The 18,617-nt window shown below is 44.6% G+C and overlaps 1 protein-coding gene across 3 annotated transcripts in view; it reads right to left on the reverse strand.

Annotated features, from left to right (window-relative positions):
- Nucleotides 1–2,455: 2,455 nt before the first annotated feature.
- ndufaf2 (NADH:ubiquinone oxidoreductase complex assembly factor 2) overlaps nucleotides 2,456–18,617 on the reverse strand; it is a 219,276-nt gene continuing 203,114 nt past the window's right edge. For 2 of the 3 annotated variants that reach the window (XM_085971541.1, XM_085971536.1), the window contains one exon: nucleotides 16,022–17,266. In XM_085971541.1, the coding sequence (XP_085827667.1) occupies nucleotides 17,012–17,266 (255 nt within the window). In that variant the 3' untranslated portion in view covers nucleotides 16,022–17,011. Of the gene's footprint in view, nucleotides 2,796–2,954; nucleotides 3,118–16,021; nucleotides 17,267–18,617 lie in introns of those variants that run through there. The other variant, XM_085971520.1, reaches the window with a different exon arrangement.

Genomic DNA, 18,617 nt, shown 5'->3' on the forward strand with positions numbered 1-18,617 from the left:
CCAATGGCTGCTCTGTTGCAGTCGTTTCAGTCTGTGTCGTCACATCAGCCATCTCAATGACTTTTGAGAGCTCCGAACCCTTTTCCTTTGAAGATCGCAGCTCGTGTTCAAGTTTTTCCCATTTCAGAGTCTTGTCCCTCAGCATATGAAGGAGTTGGCTGACCGTTAACTCTTCTGACACCAGATTATGGCACGCACGTTCAGAACCTGAATCAGCTTTGATTCGTTCGGCCTCCTCGCGCAGATGGTTGGTGTGCTCCTGCTCCATTTTCTCCATCAGTTGCTTCTGTTGACTTTCCAGATTCTCCCACTCTGTAACAAAGAACTTTTTTATTTCATTCATCTCTTGCTCAAAACGGCGAATCATTTGTTCTAATTGCTGTTGTAGTTTGAAATGGAGTTGAGTTCGAGCCCAGTGTCCCTCAAAAATGTGCATATCAGTAGACTTGACAGACTCAGAATTCTCTGTTAAACTATGTTGTTGTTGCTCAGTGGAATTCTGTGCTGAAACTTTGTCTTTTGCACATGGGTTGGTCTTATCATCATCAGTTCTAGAGTCTGGGCTGATTATCTGCACCGAGTTCTCACTCTTTATGGCTTTTAGCGAATGCCAGTCCATATTTATGTTTCTAAACCACTCCCGGCCTAGTAGTGGTGGACCTCCCTCCGGTAGCACATATAAGTCCATTATTTGACTTCCTTCGCCCTTGTTGGCCACTGCAACCTTTATTGTCCCGATGGGGTACACTCTCTGCCCCGTGTAGGTTGTCAATATAATCTCCGTATCCTGTAGGGGAATATGTTGGAATAACCTTCTGTAATCTTTCTTATTCATGACCGACAATGCCGATCCAGTGTCCAATTCCATTTTTACTTGGACTCCTTCTATCTGAAGAGTAACCCAAATTGTCTGGAGGTCTGCACCCTTACCAACGTTGAGTACCCTTAAGCTAGCCAGTTCAATACTGCTTAAGCCAGCCAGTTCATTACTGCTAGCGTCTGAATCGGACTCCTGTTCGGCCACCTTGTGTACCTTTGCGTATTTCCCTTGTGGTGACTTCTTGTTGCTGGTCTTCTTCCCTGACCTGCATACTCTAGCTATATGTCCAAGCCTACCACATGTTCTGCATTCTTGGTTTTTAAACCAACACTGGTTCTGATCATGCGTTGTCTTTCCACAACGATAACATTTGCCAGAACTCACACCCAATTTGTGTGCACTGAGCTCCGGTGACTGTAGCTGCATTACTGCCGTGCCTCTCGCTGCGGCTTCGTGTGCTGCTGCCATAGTGACCGCCTTCTCAAGCGTCAGCTCATTCTCCTCGAGCAGTCGCTTTTGTGTATCCTATTTAAATAAACCACACACAAATTTGTCTCGTAGTGCATCTGTCAGTCCCGTTCCAAACTGGCAATATTTCGCTAATTTACGCAATTCCAGCAAATATTCAGCATTGCTTTCATGCTGTAGCTGCCTTCCGTCGTAAAATTTAAATCGTTCCGCTAGCATCAGCGGCGTGGGGTTTAGATGATCTTTCAGGACAGTAACAATCTCATCAAACGTCTTATCCGCCGGTTCATCTGGTGATAACAGGTGTTTCAATTGCCCGTATGTCTTCGCACCCATTAAATTTAATAATGTTAGAGCTTTATCTTGGTCACGAATTTTATTGGCCTTACAATAATTTTTTACTCTTTCAACATATATGGCCCAATCTTCGAGGTCACTATCAAAGGTGCTAATATTCCCGTGTTTAGGCATTGTAGATTTGCAATTTCTCAGATTTTATTTTCTTTACTTGTTATCAAAGATGGCGGCTTCCCGCTCTTGCCGTCGTCCTCCGCCCACAAAATGGCGGTTTTCCCGCGCTTGGCGGTCTTCACCCGTCCCCCGACGCCGTCTCCCTTCAGCCCCCGAGTGCGGCCCTTATCTTCGCCGCAATCGCCCGAGTGTGGCCCTTATCAGCGGATGCGATCGATGGCCCGGCTGCGCCTCGCACTTGAAAGCGGCCCGGCCCTTATCAGTGCTTGCGATCGATGGCCCGGCTGCGCCTCGCACTCCAAAGCCCTTATCTCCCGATCGCGATCGATGGCCCGCGCTGTGCACCGCGGCTCTCGCGCCTTCAATTTCTGCAGCCGCTGCCCTTTCAGCCCGAGTGCGGCCCTTATCGGTGGTTGCGATCGATGGCCCGGCTGCGCCCCTCACTTCAAAGCGGCCCGGCCCTTATCTGCCGATCGCTATCGCCCTGTACCTGTCTTCCCCAGCCCTGTCTTCTACTCCGGTTCACAAGCTGATGGAGGCTTCAGGGTCCTAATGCCTGTCGCTTCCAGTGGGGTGGTGTGGTTTGAAACCTCTCTTCAACCGCCGTGGAATAACTGCCGCAGGGTAAGAACCTGACTCGTCGCCAGTGTTAAGTCTGTGAATTATTTAGTTAATTAAGACACAGACTAATGAGTAACAATAAAAACAGGTCTTTACTGGTTGGAGGTAGGGACTATACTGAATACAAGATTACTGCACAGTGCTTATATACCGGTGTGTTCACCCCCGGTATTACGTCCACAGCAGCCTGAGAAAGTAGTACATCTCTTAAGGTGGAACAGGCTTAAGCTCTCTTAAGGTGGAACAGGTTACATACACAACACCCTCCCCTCAAGGGAACTACTATCCCCGGTCTCCACATGCGGTGGCTCCCCTGAGGCTGGCACGGATGGTCCGGCTTCCTCCTGGTCGTCGCCTCCGGAGGCACTTGCACTGGCAGCTTGAGGGGCTGGCTCCCGAGCTGGTGATGCAGCATCTGAAAGCAGGGAGGTTGAAGAGTGGCTTTAGCAAAAGGACAGTTTGGCAGCAAGGGATGCAACAGTGTGGCAATGCTATGACATGGGTCCACATTGAGAAAGCATGCTGGCGGGGGAAACAACTGAAAGGTGACAGCTGTAATAGTTGAGAACCTTACCATCGCTGTGGACAATGGGGTCGGCAGCTGCAGTGGTGTCAGGACCACTCAGACGTCCTCCCACAATCTGGTGGACTCTCTCCTCGAGATCCGTCAGAGGCTCCACTTGAGGACGCCCTCCTCCGGTGCGAAGCTGCTCCTTTCGGTTCCGCGCCAGCTTGGCCTGCAGGGCAAAGGACGGGAAGTGATGTAACATGATGCCCTGAGTTATCATCTCATGCCCCCCATGGTGGAAGAGCCCTTACATGATGCCCTGAGTGATGATCTCATGCCCCCCATGGTGGAAGAGCTCTAACATGATGCCCTGCGTTATCATCTCATGCCCCCCATGGTGGAAGAGCCCTTACATGATGCCCTGAGTGATGATCTCATGCCCCCCATGGTGGAAGAGCACTTACATGATGCCCTGAGTGATGATCTCATGCCCCCCATGGTGGAACAGCCCTTACATGATGCCCTGAGTCAAATGTGGATGTGTGTGACCAGAAAGGGCCATGGGTGCTTGCTGACAGATGGCCATTGGGGTATCGCGCACCCTGTAGCCATAAAGTCAGGTGCTCATGGAGGGATGCATAAGGTTACATTAACTCCACTCACCCTGACGACCCGAGTGAGGTCGTTGAATTTCTTCCTGCACTGGGCAGGGCACCTGGTCATCATGCTGCTGGAGTTGACCCTCTGAGAAACATCCCTCCAAGCTCATCGGTAGTCCTTATGATTAGGCCTCCTGCCATTGTCTGGGTATAGGACATCTCGCCGGCGCTCCACTGCGGACACCAATTCCTCCAGAGACTCAGCGCTGAAGCGCTCTGCTCTCTGCCTCATCCTCTCCATCTGATCCAAGTTTTTTGCGCCAGAGAAGGGCCTGCGCCGATTTGCAGGCCTACAAGGCGCAGAGTGTGGATGCTGGAGCTGCCTGACCCACCCCTTTAAGAGCTGGCCGGCGCCTGCAAGTCTCGTGGTCATGGGTAATTGAGAGCACCTGCGCTGCGGCTGGACGCCCCGATATTGGGTTGCGCCGGCATGTTAGCGCCTTAGGTGCCCCGTGTAATGCCTGAACTCGCGCCTCAATCACCTTTGGGGCGCTGCAACCCAATATCGCACGAGGTGTCGATAAGTTGCGCCTGGCTATAAAATTTGCGCTCCGCCAATTCTAACGCCCCAAGCGGGGCTATACCCAATTTCTTCCCCTATGACTCTAAGAGATGAAAAATCAAGGTCTGCAGACCCACAATTTCCTGATCAGCTCTACCTCCAGGTGTCACACATCACTGGGAGTGCCCAATCAGGGAATCAGCCTTAATATCCTAACTCCAGCCCAACATCTAGACTAAAGCCCAGAAATTCCACACCATTTTCAGTTTAAGTTTAGCGTATGATTGGGGTAACTTTTTTTTGGCAGTATAATGGGCTGGAAGTTGTTACTCTGGTTTTCTGCCCCAAAATTTATTCCCCGAATTCCTTTGCGCTTTTTGGCCCTTCTTGCGATCCATCCACCAAGTACTGAGTGATTTCATTTACCTTTATTACAATGAGGGACTGGGCATTGCAGCGCCGAGTTTTATGCTTTTACACTCAGATTGCGTTTGGGGTAAGTTAGACTGAGAACTTGAAGGCACAACTGTTGCCAGGATCAGCTAAAACAGGCATAAGTCAGGAGTTTGTAAGCCTGAAGAGTGTAGAGTTGCAATAGCTATTTCTGCAGCGAGGAATGACTTTTTATAGCGATGTTTTGGCATTCTGCCTATACAAAACTGAACTTGATTCTGACTGTTTTTGAGAGCGAGACACCACCGGACGATTTTGACCTCCATCCTAAGTGCAGTGTGGAACAAGTATGGCATTCCCTATGGGCATACCCTTGCATGCAATTATCATGAAGAAGGAGGAGCAGCACAGGATAGGGAAAAAATTAGATTCAGGCAGCATTTAAGGAGGATGAACCCCACCAGATATTAGCCCCCCTTATAGTTGTAGTCTGCTGTGCTCTGCAGAACTTCACCATATATAAAGGACTGCATTTGGCCATTGCTGGGGAAGTGGCCCCAGCTGCTTAGGAGGCAGAATTACATGGCACAGAGCATCATGGTGGCCTGTACTCAGTGGGCTCCTCTGGTACTGCTGCAAGGGGCAGCAGAGCACATCTCATCATTGATGTCTTCTCTTCTATTTAACATAGATTACCTTTGTCATTAAAAACAGAAAATGCTGGAAATACTCAGCATGTCAGGCAGCATCTGTGGAGAGAGAAACAGGGTTAACGTTGATGGCTTTTCATCCTCGACCTGAAATGTTAACTCTGTTTTTTTCTCTCCACAGATGCTGCCTGACCTGCTGAGTATTTCCAGAATTTTCTGTTTTTATTTCAGATTTCCAGCATCTGCAGTATTTTGCTTTTTTACCTTTGTCATCACTGCCTTACCTCCTTCTCCTCATTTTGAAATGAAAGAACAATCCTGTACCCATCCTAGAATATGACAACATATTAATTACCCTACCTGACATGACCACGCCAACAATAAATCAGCACCAAATAAATTCACAATCTACTTTAATGCAACAGAAAGTCCAAAGTGAACACATGCCAACCTACTTTCCTAACACTTTGCCTCCCCTGGTGGCTACAGGCCTTTTTTCATCTATTCCAGTGTTTCTCCTAGGTGCAACTTGAGGGTCAGTATTAGGAGAGGTGGTTAGCTGCTCGTCCCACAAGGTCATGGGATCGAGGGGGCCCTCCTCTCATGGCAGCTTGCTCCTAGGAGGTAGCCACTGCTGGCTGCATTGCTGGAGCTTGTTCTTGGGCAGCCTGGTGTCACCTGTTATGTTCCACTGGCGTGATGCTCTGAGGGAGAAGGCCGGAGGTCTGGCAATGTGGTGCTGTCCTGGGAGATGACAGTATGAGGCAGATTGACTCCAGCTGTTGCAATTCCAATGGACCCTGTATCTGTGTCCCCTCTGATCAGTGGGATGACTGATCTAATAGTAGCTAACAAATCCTGAAAGTCCTGAGAGTCAGCCGAATGCATCCGGCTGCAATGGTCCGGAGGCTGGTATGCAGGATTGTCTATTCTCTCCCCTACTGCCACCAGAGCTGTAGTCTATGCTCCTGTGGAGGTGGAGGCACTGACTGGTTTGTTTCTCAGATGGGGGTCTGCTGCAGATTCAAATGAAGCTGCCACATGCCCGTGCATGTCTAATCTGTTTTAGTGATGTTGGTTGAGGGATAAATATTGGCCAGGACACCAGGAGAACTCCCCTGCTCTCATTCAAATAGTGCCATGGGATCTTTCATGTCCACCTGAGAGGGTAGACAGGGCCTCAGTTTAATGTCTTATCCGAAGCACTCCTTCAGTAATGCACTTAAGTGTCAGCCTTGATATTGTGCTCAAGTCTGTCCATAACCTTATCACTGAGCTATGGCTGACACCTTGGGTTGAAGCTCTGAGAAAATTCCCCCCCCGCCCCACCCCCTCACATCCATTATTCCTAAAACCTGCATGTTAGGAACAGCTGTGGAAATAATTCTTTTAAGCTTCTCCAATGTAAAGTGAAGTTCCAATCCAGTTTGTATCCTGTTAATTGTGGAGCAATGCTCAATCAAGGACGTATCAGAATGTAATAGCTTCCAGGTTTCATGCGAGTAAACCCACTGAATTACATCATCCAAGAGAGGAAGAAACATGGTGCTAACACTTCTGTAACAGTGAGGCTCAAACTGAGGAAGCTCCTGATGATTTATTGAATGATACATTACACAGTCAAGAACAACAGACCTCGAGTATCCCAGGTTTACTAGATGTTGTGCCAAAGGAATATAGTTGATGTCAGTATGGGGACAAAGGCAGTATGAGCAAAGTCTATATAGTTGGGTGATTTGCATGAAGCCATACATCAATGCCAGAAACCAAAGAAAAAACAAATTAGGAATCTGTACTCCCTAATATTTTTCTTTTCCAATGAGTTTGTAATTATGGCAAATATTTTCTGCTGTCCGTGAAGTTAGGAAACAAACACATTTTCTGAGGTCTAGGTGCTGATGATCTTTGTTTCCTTGAAGGTATTGTGAACAAACTCATCCACAAGGAATCAGAAAAGATAATGCACTCCCCAAAATTAAAACTGGTCAATCACCCAAATATTTATCCATTTCGACTACATTTTCCCACACTATCTGCCCCTTAGCACTCCATTCCACATTTACCATGTTCACCAATCTCTACATGACATAGTTAAATCTAAAGTGTCTGTAATTCTTTCATCTTCTAAGCTTGAGCCTGTGTCTCCTAGTTCTTGATTTTATAAGCATTCTCAAACATCATATTAGGGTTCAATTTATCCATTTCCTTAAAAATATTGCCTGAGTCTTCTGTTTTCCAGAGTAAACAATCCCAAACTCTTCAATCTCATTAAATTTATCCTATTGTTTTATGATTTACCCTGTGAGTGCCAAATGCTTCTTTTTTTAATTTAAAATTTGATCTAATCTTTTATTTTGACTCGAGGACTACAATTTTCCCCTTGAAGGATAAAAATATTTAGAAAACACTGGTCTGTCTCAATGAATATTTTGAAATCGAATGGCAATGTTTCATTGCTGCCATATCATGACTTTTCCTATACATTTCATTTTTTTACCTGCATTTCTCCTGTTTACACAAGAGTGAATACATCAAAGTAGGGAAACAATGCTTTTCTTTGTGATCTTGTCACATGCATACTGAGAAAATTTTGATCTGCTGTATAATGACGTCCTACTCACTGTCCAACTTCCTTTTCTGGCTCCCATGTTAGCTGATATTGTTAATGGTTCCCTCTCCTCAGGTACTGTCCCCCTCTCCCTCAAATCTGATGTCATCACCCATTTCCTCAAAAAAACAACCCTTGATCCCTCTGTCCTTGCAAACTACCGCCCCATCTCCAACCTCCCTTTCCTCTCCAAAATCCTTGAACGTGTTGTCACCTTCCAAATCTGTGCCCAGCTTTCCTGCAATTCCATGTTTGAATCCCTCCAATCAGGTTTCCGCCCTTGCCACAGTACCGAAACGGCTCTCATCAAAGTCCCCGCCACAAACTCCGTTCCCCAGCCACTGACTCCATCCCTCTCCCTAACATCAGTTTGAGGCTGAACCACACTGTTCGCAACCTTGGCTTCATATTTGACCCTAAAATTAGCTTCCGGCCACATATCCGCAGCATAACAAAGACTGCCTACTTCCACCTCCGTAATATCGCCCATCTCTGCCCTTGCCTCACCTCATCTGCTGCTGAAACCCTCATCCTTGCCTTTAACACTAGACTTACCACTACGCACTCCTGGCTGGCCTCCCACATTCCACCCTGTGTAAACTTGAGGTCATCCAAAACTCGGCTGCCCGTGTCTTAACTCGCACCAAGTCCCGTTCACCCATCTCCCCTGTGCTCGCTGACCTACATTGGCTCCCGGTTAAGCAGCGCCTCAATTTCAAAATTCTCATCCTTGTTTTCAAATCCCTCCATGGCCTCGCCCTTTCCTATCTCTGTAATCTCCTTCAGCCGCACAACCTCCCCCCACCCCCCGCCCCGAGATATCTGCGTTCCTCTAATTCTGCCCTCTTGAGCATCCCTGATTATAATCGCTCAACCTTTGGTGAATTCCCTGTCTAAACTTCTCTGCCTCGCTACCTCTCCGTCCTCCTTTAAGACACTCCTTAAAACCTACCTCTTTGACCAAACTTTTGGTCACCTGCCTTAATTTATCCTTATGTGGCTCGGTGTCAAATATTTTGTCTTAAATTACTCCTGTGCAGCGCCTTGGGATGTTTTACTACGTTAAACGTGCTATATAAATACAAGTTATTGTTGTTGTTTACTCAGACTCTTCACTACTGCTTTTTTTCTTGATGTTTCTGCTCTCACATTCTTTGTTTCTCTCACTTCTTGAAAGAAAGACTTGCATTTATATAGCACATTTCACGACCTCAGGATGACCCAAAGCACTTTACAGCCAATTAAGTACTTTAAAAAATAAATATATTCACTGTTGTAATGTAGGATAGCGGCAGCCAATTTGCACACAGAAAGGACCCACAAACAGCAATGTGATAATGACCAGATATGATAGTGATGTTGTTTGAGGGATAAATATTAGCCAGGGGACAGCTCCCCTGCTCTTCTTTGAAATAGTCCCATGGGATCTTTTACTTCCACCAAAAAGGGCAGACGGGACCTCAGTTTAATGTCTCAACCAAAAGACAGCACCTCCTACAATGCAGCACTCCCTCAGTACTGTACTGAAGTGTCAGCTTGGATTATGTGCTCAAGTCGCTGGAGTGGGAGTTACACAGAAACATAGAAGATAGGAGCAGGAGTAGGCCAGTCGGCCCCTCGAGCCTGCTCCGCCATTCAATGCGATCATGGCTGATCATCCAAATTCAGTACCCTGTCCCTGCCTTCGCCCCATATCCCTTGATCCCTTTAGCCTTAGGAAATATATCCAACTCCTTCTTGAATATATTTAATGAATTGGCCTCTACTGCCTTCTGTGGTAGAGAATTCCACAGGTTCACCACTCTCTGGGTGAAGAAATTCCTCCTCATTTCTGTCCTAAATGGCTTACCCCTTATCCTTAGACTGTGACCCCTGGTTCTGGACTCCCCGACCATCAGGAACATCCTTCCTGCATCTAGTCTGTCCAGTCCGGTCAGAATTTTATAAGTTTCATTGAGATCCACTCTCATTGTTCTAAACTCCAGCGAGTATAAGCCCAATCGACCTAATCTCTCCTCATACGTCATTCCTGTCATCCCAGGTATCAGCCTGGTGAATCTTCGCTGAACTTCTTCCATGGCAAGAACATCCTTCCTCAGATAAGGCGACCAAAACTGCACACAATACTCAAGATGTGGTCTCACCAAGGCCCTGTACAACTGCAGCAAGACATCCTTGTTCCTGTACTCAAACCCTCTCACTACGAAGGCCAACATACCATTTGCCTTCTTAACCGCCTGCTGCACCTGCATGCTTACCTTCAGCGACTGGTGCACAAGGGCACCCGGGTCTCGTTGCACTTCCCCTTCTCCCAATCTATTGCCATTCTGCCTTCCTGTTTTTGACACCAAAGTGGATAACCTCGCATTTATCCACATAATATTGCATCTGCCATGCTTCTGCCCAATCACCCAACCTGTCCAAATCATCCTGGAGTTTCTCGGCATCCTCCTCACAGCACACACGCCCACCCAGCTTTGTGTCATCTGCAAACTTGGAGATATTACATCTAGTTCCCTTGTCTAGATCATTAATATATATTGTGAATAGCTGGGGTCCAAGGACCGATCCCTGCAGTACCCCACTAGTCACTGCCTGCCACTCGGAAAAGGACCCGTTTATTCCAACTCTTTGCTTTCTGTCTGCCAACCAGTTCTCTATCCAAGTCAATACCTTGCCCCCAATCCCATGTGCCTTAAATTTACACACCAATCTCTTATGCGGGACCTTATCGAAAGCCTTTTGAAAGTCCAAATACACCACATCCACTGGTTCTCCCTTATCTATTTTACCAGTTACATCCTCAAAAAATTCCAGTAGATTAGTCAAGCACGATTACCAACGATATAGGTAAAAACCGGGATGAGGTCCTAAAAGCTGAATATAGGGAGTTAGGAGGTAAATTAAAAAATAGGACCTCAAAGGTGGTAATCTCAGGATTGCTACCAGTGCCACATGCTAGTCAGAGTAGAAATAGAAGGATATTTCAGATGAATACGTGGCTAGAGGAATGGTGCAACGGGGAGGGATTCAAATTCCTGGGACATTGGTTCTGGGGGAGGTGGGACCAGTACAAAACGGATGGTTTATACCTGGGCAGGGCCGGGACCGATGTCCTAGGGGGAGTGTTTGCTAATGCTCTGGGGGAGGGTTTAAACTAAAATGGCAGGGGGTTGGGAACCTGAGCAGGGAGACAGAGGAAAGGGAAACAAGGGTAAAAGCCAAAGACAGGAAGGATAAAAACAAAAGTGGTAGGCAGAGAAATCAAGGGTTTAAATCAAACATGGCCACAGTAAATAATAATTCTAAAAGATCTAAGAGCGTTAAAAAAACAAGCCTGAAGGAGGATTCGTAATAAGGTGGATGAATTAGCTGCATAAATAGAGGTAAATGAATATGATATGATTGGGATTACGGAAACATGGCTCCAAGGTGGCCAAGGCTGGGAACTCAACATCCAGGGGTATTCAATATTCAGGAAAGATAGGCAAAAAGGATAAGGAGGTGGGGTAGCATTGCTGGTTAAAGAGGGGATTAACACAATTGAAAGGAAGGATATTAGCTCTGATGATGTGGAATCTGTATGGGTAGAACTGAGAAATACCAAGGGGCAGAAAACGTTAGTGGGAGTGGTATATAGACCTCCAAACAGTAATGCAGAGGTCGGGGATGGCATTAAATGGGAAATTAGAGAAGCGTGCAATAAGGGCACAGCAGTTATCATGGGTGACTTTAATCTATATATAGATTGGTCTAACCAAATTAGTAACAATACTGTGGAGGAGGAACTCCTGGAGTGTTTACGGGATGGTTTCCTGGACCAATAGGTCGAGGAACCAACTAGAGATCAGGCCATCTTAGACTGGGTATTATGTAATGAGAAAGGATTAATTAGCAATCTTGTTGTACGAGGCCCCTTGGGTCGGAGCGATCATAATATGATAGAATTCTTCATTAAGATGGAGAGTGAAATAGTTGACTCAGAGACTAGGGTCCTGAATTTAAATAAAGGAAACTACGATGGTATGAGATGTGCGTTGGGTAGGATTGATTGGGGAATGTCACTCAAAGGGTTGACGGTGAATGGGCAATGGCAAACATTCAAAGATCGCATGGATGAACTACAGAATTTGTTCATCCCAGTTTGGCATAACAATAAAAGAAAAAAGGTGACTCAACCATGGCTAACAAGGGAAATTAGGGATAGCATAAGATCCAAGGAGAGGACATATAAATTGGCCAGAAAAAGCAGTAAACCTGAGGATTGGGAGCAGTTTAGGATTCAACAAAGGAGGACAAAGGGATTAATTAAGAGAGGGAAAATAGAGTATGAGAGTAAGCTTGCAGGGAACATAAAAACTGACTGTAAAAGCTTTTATAGATATGTGAAGAGAAAAAGATTGGTGAAGTCAAGCGTAGGTCCCTTGCAGTCAGAATCAGGGGAATTTATAATGGGGAACAAAGAAATGGCAGACCAATAAATACATACTTTGGTTCTGTCTTCACAAAGGAGGACACAAATAACCTCCCAAAGATGTCGGGGAACATAGGGTCTAATGAAAGGGAGGAACTGATAGAAATCAGTATTTGTAGGGAAATGGTGTTCGGGAAATTGATGGGATTGAGGGCCGATAAATCCCCAGGGCCTGATAATCTATATCCTAGGGTACTGAAGGAAGTGGCCCTAGAAATAGTAGATGCATTGCTGGTCATATTCCAAAATTCGTTAGACTCTGGAACAGTACCCATAGATTGGCGGGTAGCTAATGTAACCGCACTGTTCAAAAAGGGTGGTAGAGAAAAAACGGGGAATTACAGACCGGTAAGCCTGACATCAGTAGTGGGGAAAATGCTAGAGTCCATTATAAAGGATGTAATAGCAGAGCACTTGGAAAAAAGTGACCGGATCGGACAAAGTCAACATGGATTTACAAAAGGTAAATCGTGCTTGACTAATCTACTGGAATTTTTTGAGGATGTAACTGGTAAAATAGATAAGGGAGAACCAGTGGATGTGGTGTATTTGGACTTAAGAGGCTTTCGATAAGGTCCCGCATAAGAGATTAGCATGTAAAATTAAGGCACATGGGATTGGGGGCAAGGTATTGACTTGGATAGAGAACTGGTTGGCAGACAGAAAGCAAAGAGTTGGAATAAATGGCTCTTTTTCCGAGTGGCAGGCAGTGACTAGTGGGGTACCGCAGGGATCAGTCCTTGGACCCCAGCTATTCACAATATATATTAATGATCTGGACGAGGGAACTAGACGTAATGTCTCCAAGTTTGCAGACGACACAAAGCTGGGTGGGCGTGTGTGCTGTGAGGAGGATGCCGAGAAACTCCAGTATGATTTGGACAGGTTGGGTGATTGGGCAGAAGCATGGCAGATGCAATATAACATGGAAAAATGCGAGGTTATCCACTTTGGTGTCAAAAACAGGAAGGCAGATTATTATCTGAATGGCAATAGATTGGGAGAAGGGGAAGTGCAACGAGACCTGGGCGTCCTTGTGCACCAGTCGCTGAAAGTAAGCATGCAGGTGCAGCCGGCGGTTAAGAAGGCAAATGGTATGTTGGCCTTCGTAGCGAGAGGGTTTGAGTACAGGAACAAGGATGTCTTGCTGCAGTTGTACAGGGCCTTGGTGAGACCACATCTTTGGTATTGTGTGCAGTTTTGGTCGCCTTATCTGAGGAAGGATGTTCTTGCCATGGAAGGAGTGCAGTGAAGATTCACCAGACTGATACCTGGGATGGCAGGAATGACGTATGAGGAGAGATTGGGTCGATTGGGCTTGTACTCGCTGGAGCTTAGAAGAATGAGAGGGAATCTCATCGAAACTTATAAAATTCTAACAGGACTGGACAGACTAGATGCAGGAAGGATGTTCCTGATGGTCGGGGAGTCCAGAACCAGAGGTCACAGCCTAAGGATAAGGGGTAAGCCATTTAGGACAGAGATGAGGAGGGATTTCTTCACCCAGGGAGTGGTGAACCTGTGGAATTCTCCACCAAAGAAGGCAGTGGAGGCCAATTCATTAAATATATTCAAGAAGGAGTTGGATATATTTCTTAAGGCTAAAGGGATCAAGGGATATGGAGAGAAGGCAGGAACAGGGTACTGAATCTGGATGATCAGCCATGATCTCATTGAATGGCGGAGCAGGCTCGAGGGGCCGAATGGCCTACTCCTGCTCCTATCTTCTATGTTTCTATGATTTACCTTTTGTAAATCCATGTCGACTTTGTCCGATCCTGTCACTGTTTTCCAAGTGCTCTGCTATTACATCTTTTATAATGGACTCTAGCATTTTCTCCACTATCGATGTCCGGCTTATCGGTCTGTAATTCCCCATTTTCTCTCTACCACCTTTTTGGAATAGTGGGGTAACATTAGCTACCCTCCAATCCATTGGTACTGTTCCAGATTCTATTGAATGTTGGAAGATGATCAGCAATGCATCTACTATTTCAAGGGCCACTTCCTTAAGTACCCTGGGATGTAGATTATCAGGCCCTGGGAATTTATCAGCCTTCAATCTCGTCAATTTCCCTAACACCATTTCCCTACAAATACTGATTTCTTTCATTTCCTCCCTTTCATCAGACCCTATGTTCCCCGACATCTCTGGGAAGTTATTTATGTCCTCCTTTGTGAAGACAGAACCAAAATATGTATTTAATTGGTCTGCCATTTCTTTGTTCCCCATTATAAATTCCCCTGATTCTGACTGCAAGGGACCTACGCTTGACTTCACCAATCTTTTTCTCTTCACATATCTATAAAAGCTTTTACAGTCAGTTTTTATGTTTCCTGCAAGCTTACTCTCATATTCTATTTTCCCCTTCTTAATTAATCACTTTGTCCTCCTTTGTTGAATCCTAAACTGCTCCCAATCCTCAGGTTTACTGCTTTTTCTGGCCAATTTATATGTCCTCTCCTTGGATCTTATGCTATCCCTAATTTCCCTTGTTAGCCATGGTTGAGTCACCTTTTTTGTTTTATTTTTATGCCAAACTGGGATGAACAAATTCTGTAGTTCATCCATGCGTGTTTGAATGTTTGCCTTTGCCTATCTACCGTCAACCCTTTGAGTGACATTCCCCAATCAATCCTACCCAACTCGCGCCTCGTACCATCGTAGTTTCCTTTATTTAAATTCAGGACCCTAGTCTCTGAGTCAACTATTTCACTCTCCATCTTAATGAAGAATTCTATCATATTATGATCGCTCCGACCCAAGGGGCCTCGTACAACAAGATTGCTAATTAATCCTTTCTCATTACATAATACCCAGTCTAAGATGGCCTGATCTCTGGTTGTTTCCTCGACCTATTGGTCCAGGAAACCATCCCGTAAACACTCCAGGAATTCCTCCTCCACAGTATTGTTACTAATTTGGTTAGCCCAATCTATATGTAGGTTAAAGTCACCCATGATGACTGCTGTGCCCAAGTTGAACCCACAACCTCTGACTCTGAGGTGAGTGCGCTACCAGTGAGCCATGGTTAGACTCTATACTTCTCTCCAATCTTTACTTTTTTTCCCCTCCTCACTACTCAACCACATCACTTTAGACTTCACATAAGCAGCATGTTCACTGCAACGAAGTGGCCATTAACATTCTTCAAGAAAATATATTCAATCTCTCCGATGTTATCTGTTGGTCTCAATGGCTGCTTGCATAGTTCCCATGGGCACTGGTGCTGTAACCCATATCATTTTATGGACCAAGATCCCATGAACCATGGGTATCCCTGTGTTGGGATTAAGAGTTGTTAATTCATTTCACATTAATTGGTTGAATTGCTGAATGCATATCAGATGCAATTGAGGAGAATCAGCCATGGTCAAATACACACTTGGTGAGATGCTCTGGCACAGTGAGAGGTGAGATGCTCTGGCACATACAGTGAGAGTCAATTACCCCATAAGTGGATCAGTCTACATGAAGAGTTCTGAATAATTATCTTGAAGTGGGGCAATGATTTTTGAAACCGCAGAGGACAATAAAAAAGAGATGGTTATTCAAACTGCGACTGAATGGTGCTAAAGGACTCTACCTATACTGTACTTGGGGATTGAGGCTAACAGACCAATTGAATAATGCAGCCTGTGGCCTTATTCTTTTGATTAAGTTGCCTGACTTCAATTATACAATATAGATGGGTGGTTCATTACCAAGTATTGTATGTCTTATAATATGGTTGGTCAAATCATTAATGGATTGTTTGCTAAATAAAACAAAAATCATTTTTGTGTATTGCATGGTTTTACTAAATTATTTACTTGTCATTCTTACCAGCAACATAGAAACTAAATATTCAGACCAGCAAATTAATGACCAGCAGAGAAACATTCAGAATTTAATAGAGAGAAATGCAAGCAATGCAATTTATACTTGCATTTGTATTTAAAGGTAGTTTAGGCTTCCACCAAGTCATTGCCAAAAAATAATTTCCACAATAAGCACAGGGTGGTTTAATCTTTTGTAAAACCAGTTATTTCAAACATGTATTGTGATTCAATATGGTTAAGTTACTTTGTGCAAAAGAGCTTAAATGAAAGTTTTCTTTTTTATGCTAACTTTTAGCCATTTCACATGATGTCACAGTATGCGTCATTCTGCAGTATCTCACCACATCCAGACTAGTAAATTAACGCAGTATTAATAAACTGGATAACACAACTCAAGGAGAAGTGGGTTAAAGACAAATTCCTGAGAGTTACATCAGGCTAATTAACTCAAGTCTGTGAGTTGGGCATTTAGTGCAACTTGATGATCAATTTTATGTAAAACACTAGTGCCTGATATGTGTCCTCCATATACTGTAGTACTTTACGTTTCTGCTGAGGATTAGTTCCCCTTCACTGAACCATTGTTGTGAACAATTTCTGTCTTGCATCTTTGAAACTGTAAATAATTTTATTGCAACTTAAGACTAAACCAATGATTTTCAAACATTCTGCACGAGAGAAATCCCCTGCAAAAAGGGACATGCTTCGGAGGACCCTCTGTCCTAATTTCCGAAAGATGGCATTAGCCACCCAGAGGAAAACTGATTTTCTTAAATTTAGTATACAGCAACAGAAATAACAGGTTAGTGACTCGAGAAATACTTTAAACTGACGACCTTGCCAGAAGAATCCTCAAGTGCCAGGGATCCGAGTTTGAAAACTTGTAGACTAAAGAAACAAAATGCACTGACTGTTGTATTTGATATGAAATAATTGCGGTATGTGTACACAATTCTTTTGTTTACATGCCAGACATTTCTGACAAATAGTCTTTAAACCACAAGGCAAATAAATGTTATTTTTTCTTGCTCGAGTTTCCTGGTGGTAACCAGCCTCCAGGCTGGAAGGTATTTGCTGTACTAGTGGGTTCTGGAGATAGTTTATCCTTTCCAAAGTAAGTTGCAGAGGCGTGTCCTTTGACTTGAGTTTGAACTGGCTGAGCAACAAGACCTTCCTCATATTCGTTCTCTCTCCTAATCTCCTCCTTCTGCTGTATTTCATGGGCACGTATTTTTATCACTTTTCTATATTCTTCGTTGTGCAGAATTTCCTTTGCAAATACAAAAAGGTAGATGAATACACATTTTAAATATAAATTTCAATATAAATTGCTTTGGTTTATATATTCTAATGAGAATTTTTTTTTTTTTGCATTGAATCAATTTTTCCAACACATTTAAAAATATTAAAGTAGGTTAAAACGAATACAACTGGAGACATTGAATCAACCAATTTATCACAGAAGAATTTTCTAACACAGTACTTCCTCTATTTGAGGCCCTCCCCTCCCTTCCTTCACAATTCTCACCTCACAGACATGTTATTTTCCTTCGAGACACCACAAATCAATGCCACTGCTTAGTCATCCTTCCAGAAGATACGGTTTAGCACTATGGGAAAGGATAGGTTTACCTTTCTTTCTTCGTCTGTTGACCCAGTGAGCCATTGAACTTTACCTTCAAGGAAAAGGCTCAAGTATAAGTCAAACTGTGAAGTGTTTTAGTTGAGAGATGATCTGTTGTTGCTAGGGCCGTAATAGCTTTTGAAGCAGTGGTGCACTATGCAATTTTTAAAAAGAACAAGAATACTTGGGATGCACAAATGTTTGCTTTAAGTGTTACAGTTTTTGTCAACTCCTGTGTCCCCTTCAGATCTCAGGTTTTCCACTCTTACTGCCTCCCCCGTCTTACATAACAGCTACCTCTACAGCCTCAAATCAGCAGGGCATAAAAGCTTGAATGTTATTGATGTTTATCTGACCTGGCTATACACTGGTGACTCTGGCTGGATTGTCTCTTGTTATAGTCACTCCCTCCACTTGGTCAAAACTGCTTCGTTCTCCAGCGCAATTCTGGACCGCACAAATAACTCCAAACACCTCTTCTCCACTACCAAACTAATGCAGACAAGTGTAAGTTGCTGCACAGTGGATGTGGTGTATTTGGACTTCCAAAAGGCATTTGACAAGGTGCAACACAAAAGATTATTGCACAAGATAAAAAATCACGGGATTGGGGGTAATATACAGGTAGACTACCCTTTATCCGGACTTCCGAAAACCGAAACCCTCTAAAAACCGAAGGTTTTTTCGGTCAGCGTAAGTCGTGCGCATGACATGACCAGAGTGTGGCACGACTTACAGGCCTAGCTGGATAAGGGATAGTGTAGCATTTTTCCGCACTTCTGAAAACTGAAATCGCTCAGCGTAAGTGTACCAGCCTTTATCCGCACATCCGAAACCAGAAAACCTCTGAAAGCCGAAAGTGGCGCAAAGCATGACCCGACGCTGCCGGATAAGGGATAGTGTATCCTTTATCCGCACTCCCGAAAACCGAATGACCTCTGAAAACCGAAGTGTTTTCGCGCACCTTCCGAAATCCGAAATTTTCCTAAAACCGAAA

The sequence above is a fragment of the Somniosus microcephalus genome, chromosome 2, assembly GCF_052327205.1.
Source record: "Somniosus microcephalus isolate GS21.2 chromosome 2, FLI_Smic_1.0, whole genome shotgun sequence".
In the NCBI taxonomy this organism is placed as follows: domain Eukaryota; kingdom Metazoa; phylum Chordata; class Chondrichthyes; order Squaliformes; family Somniosidae; genus Somniosus; species Somniosus microcephalus.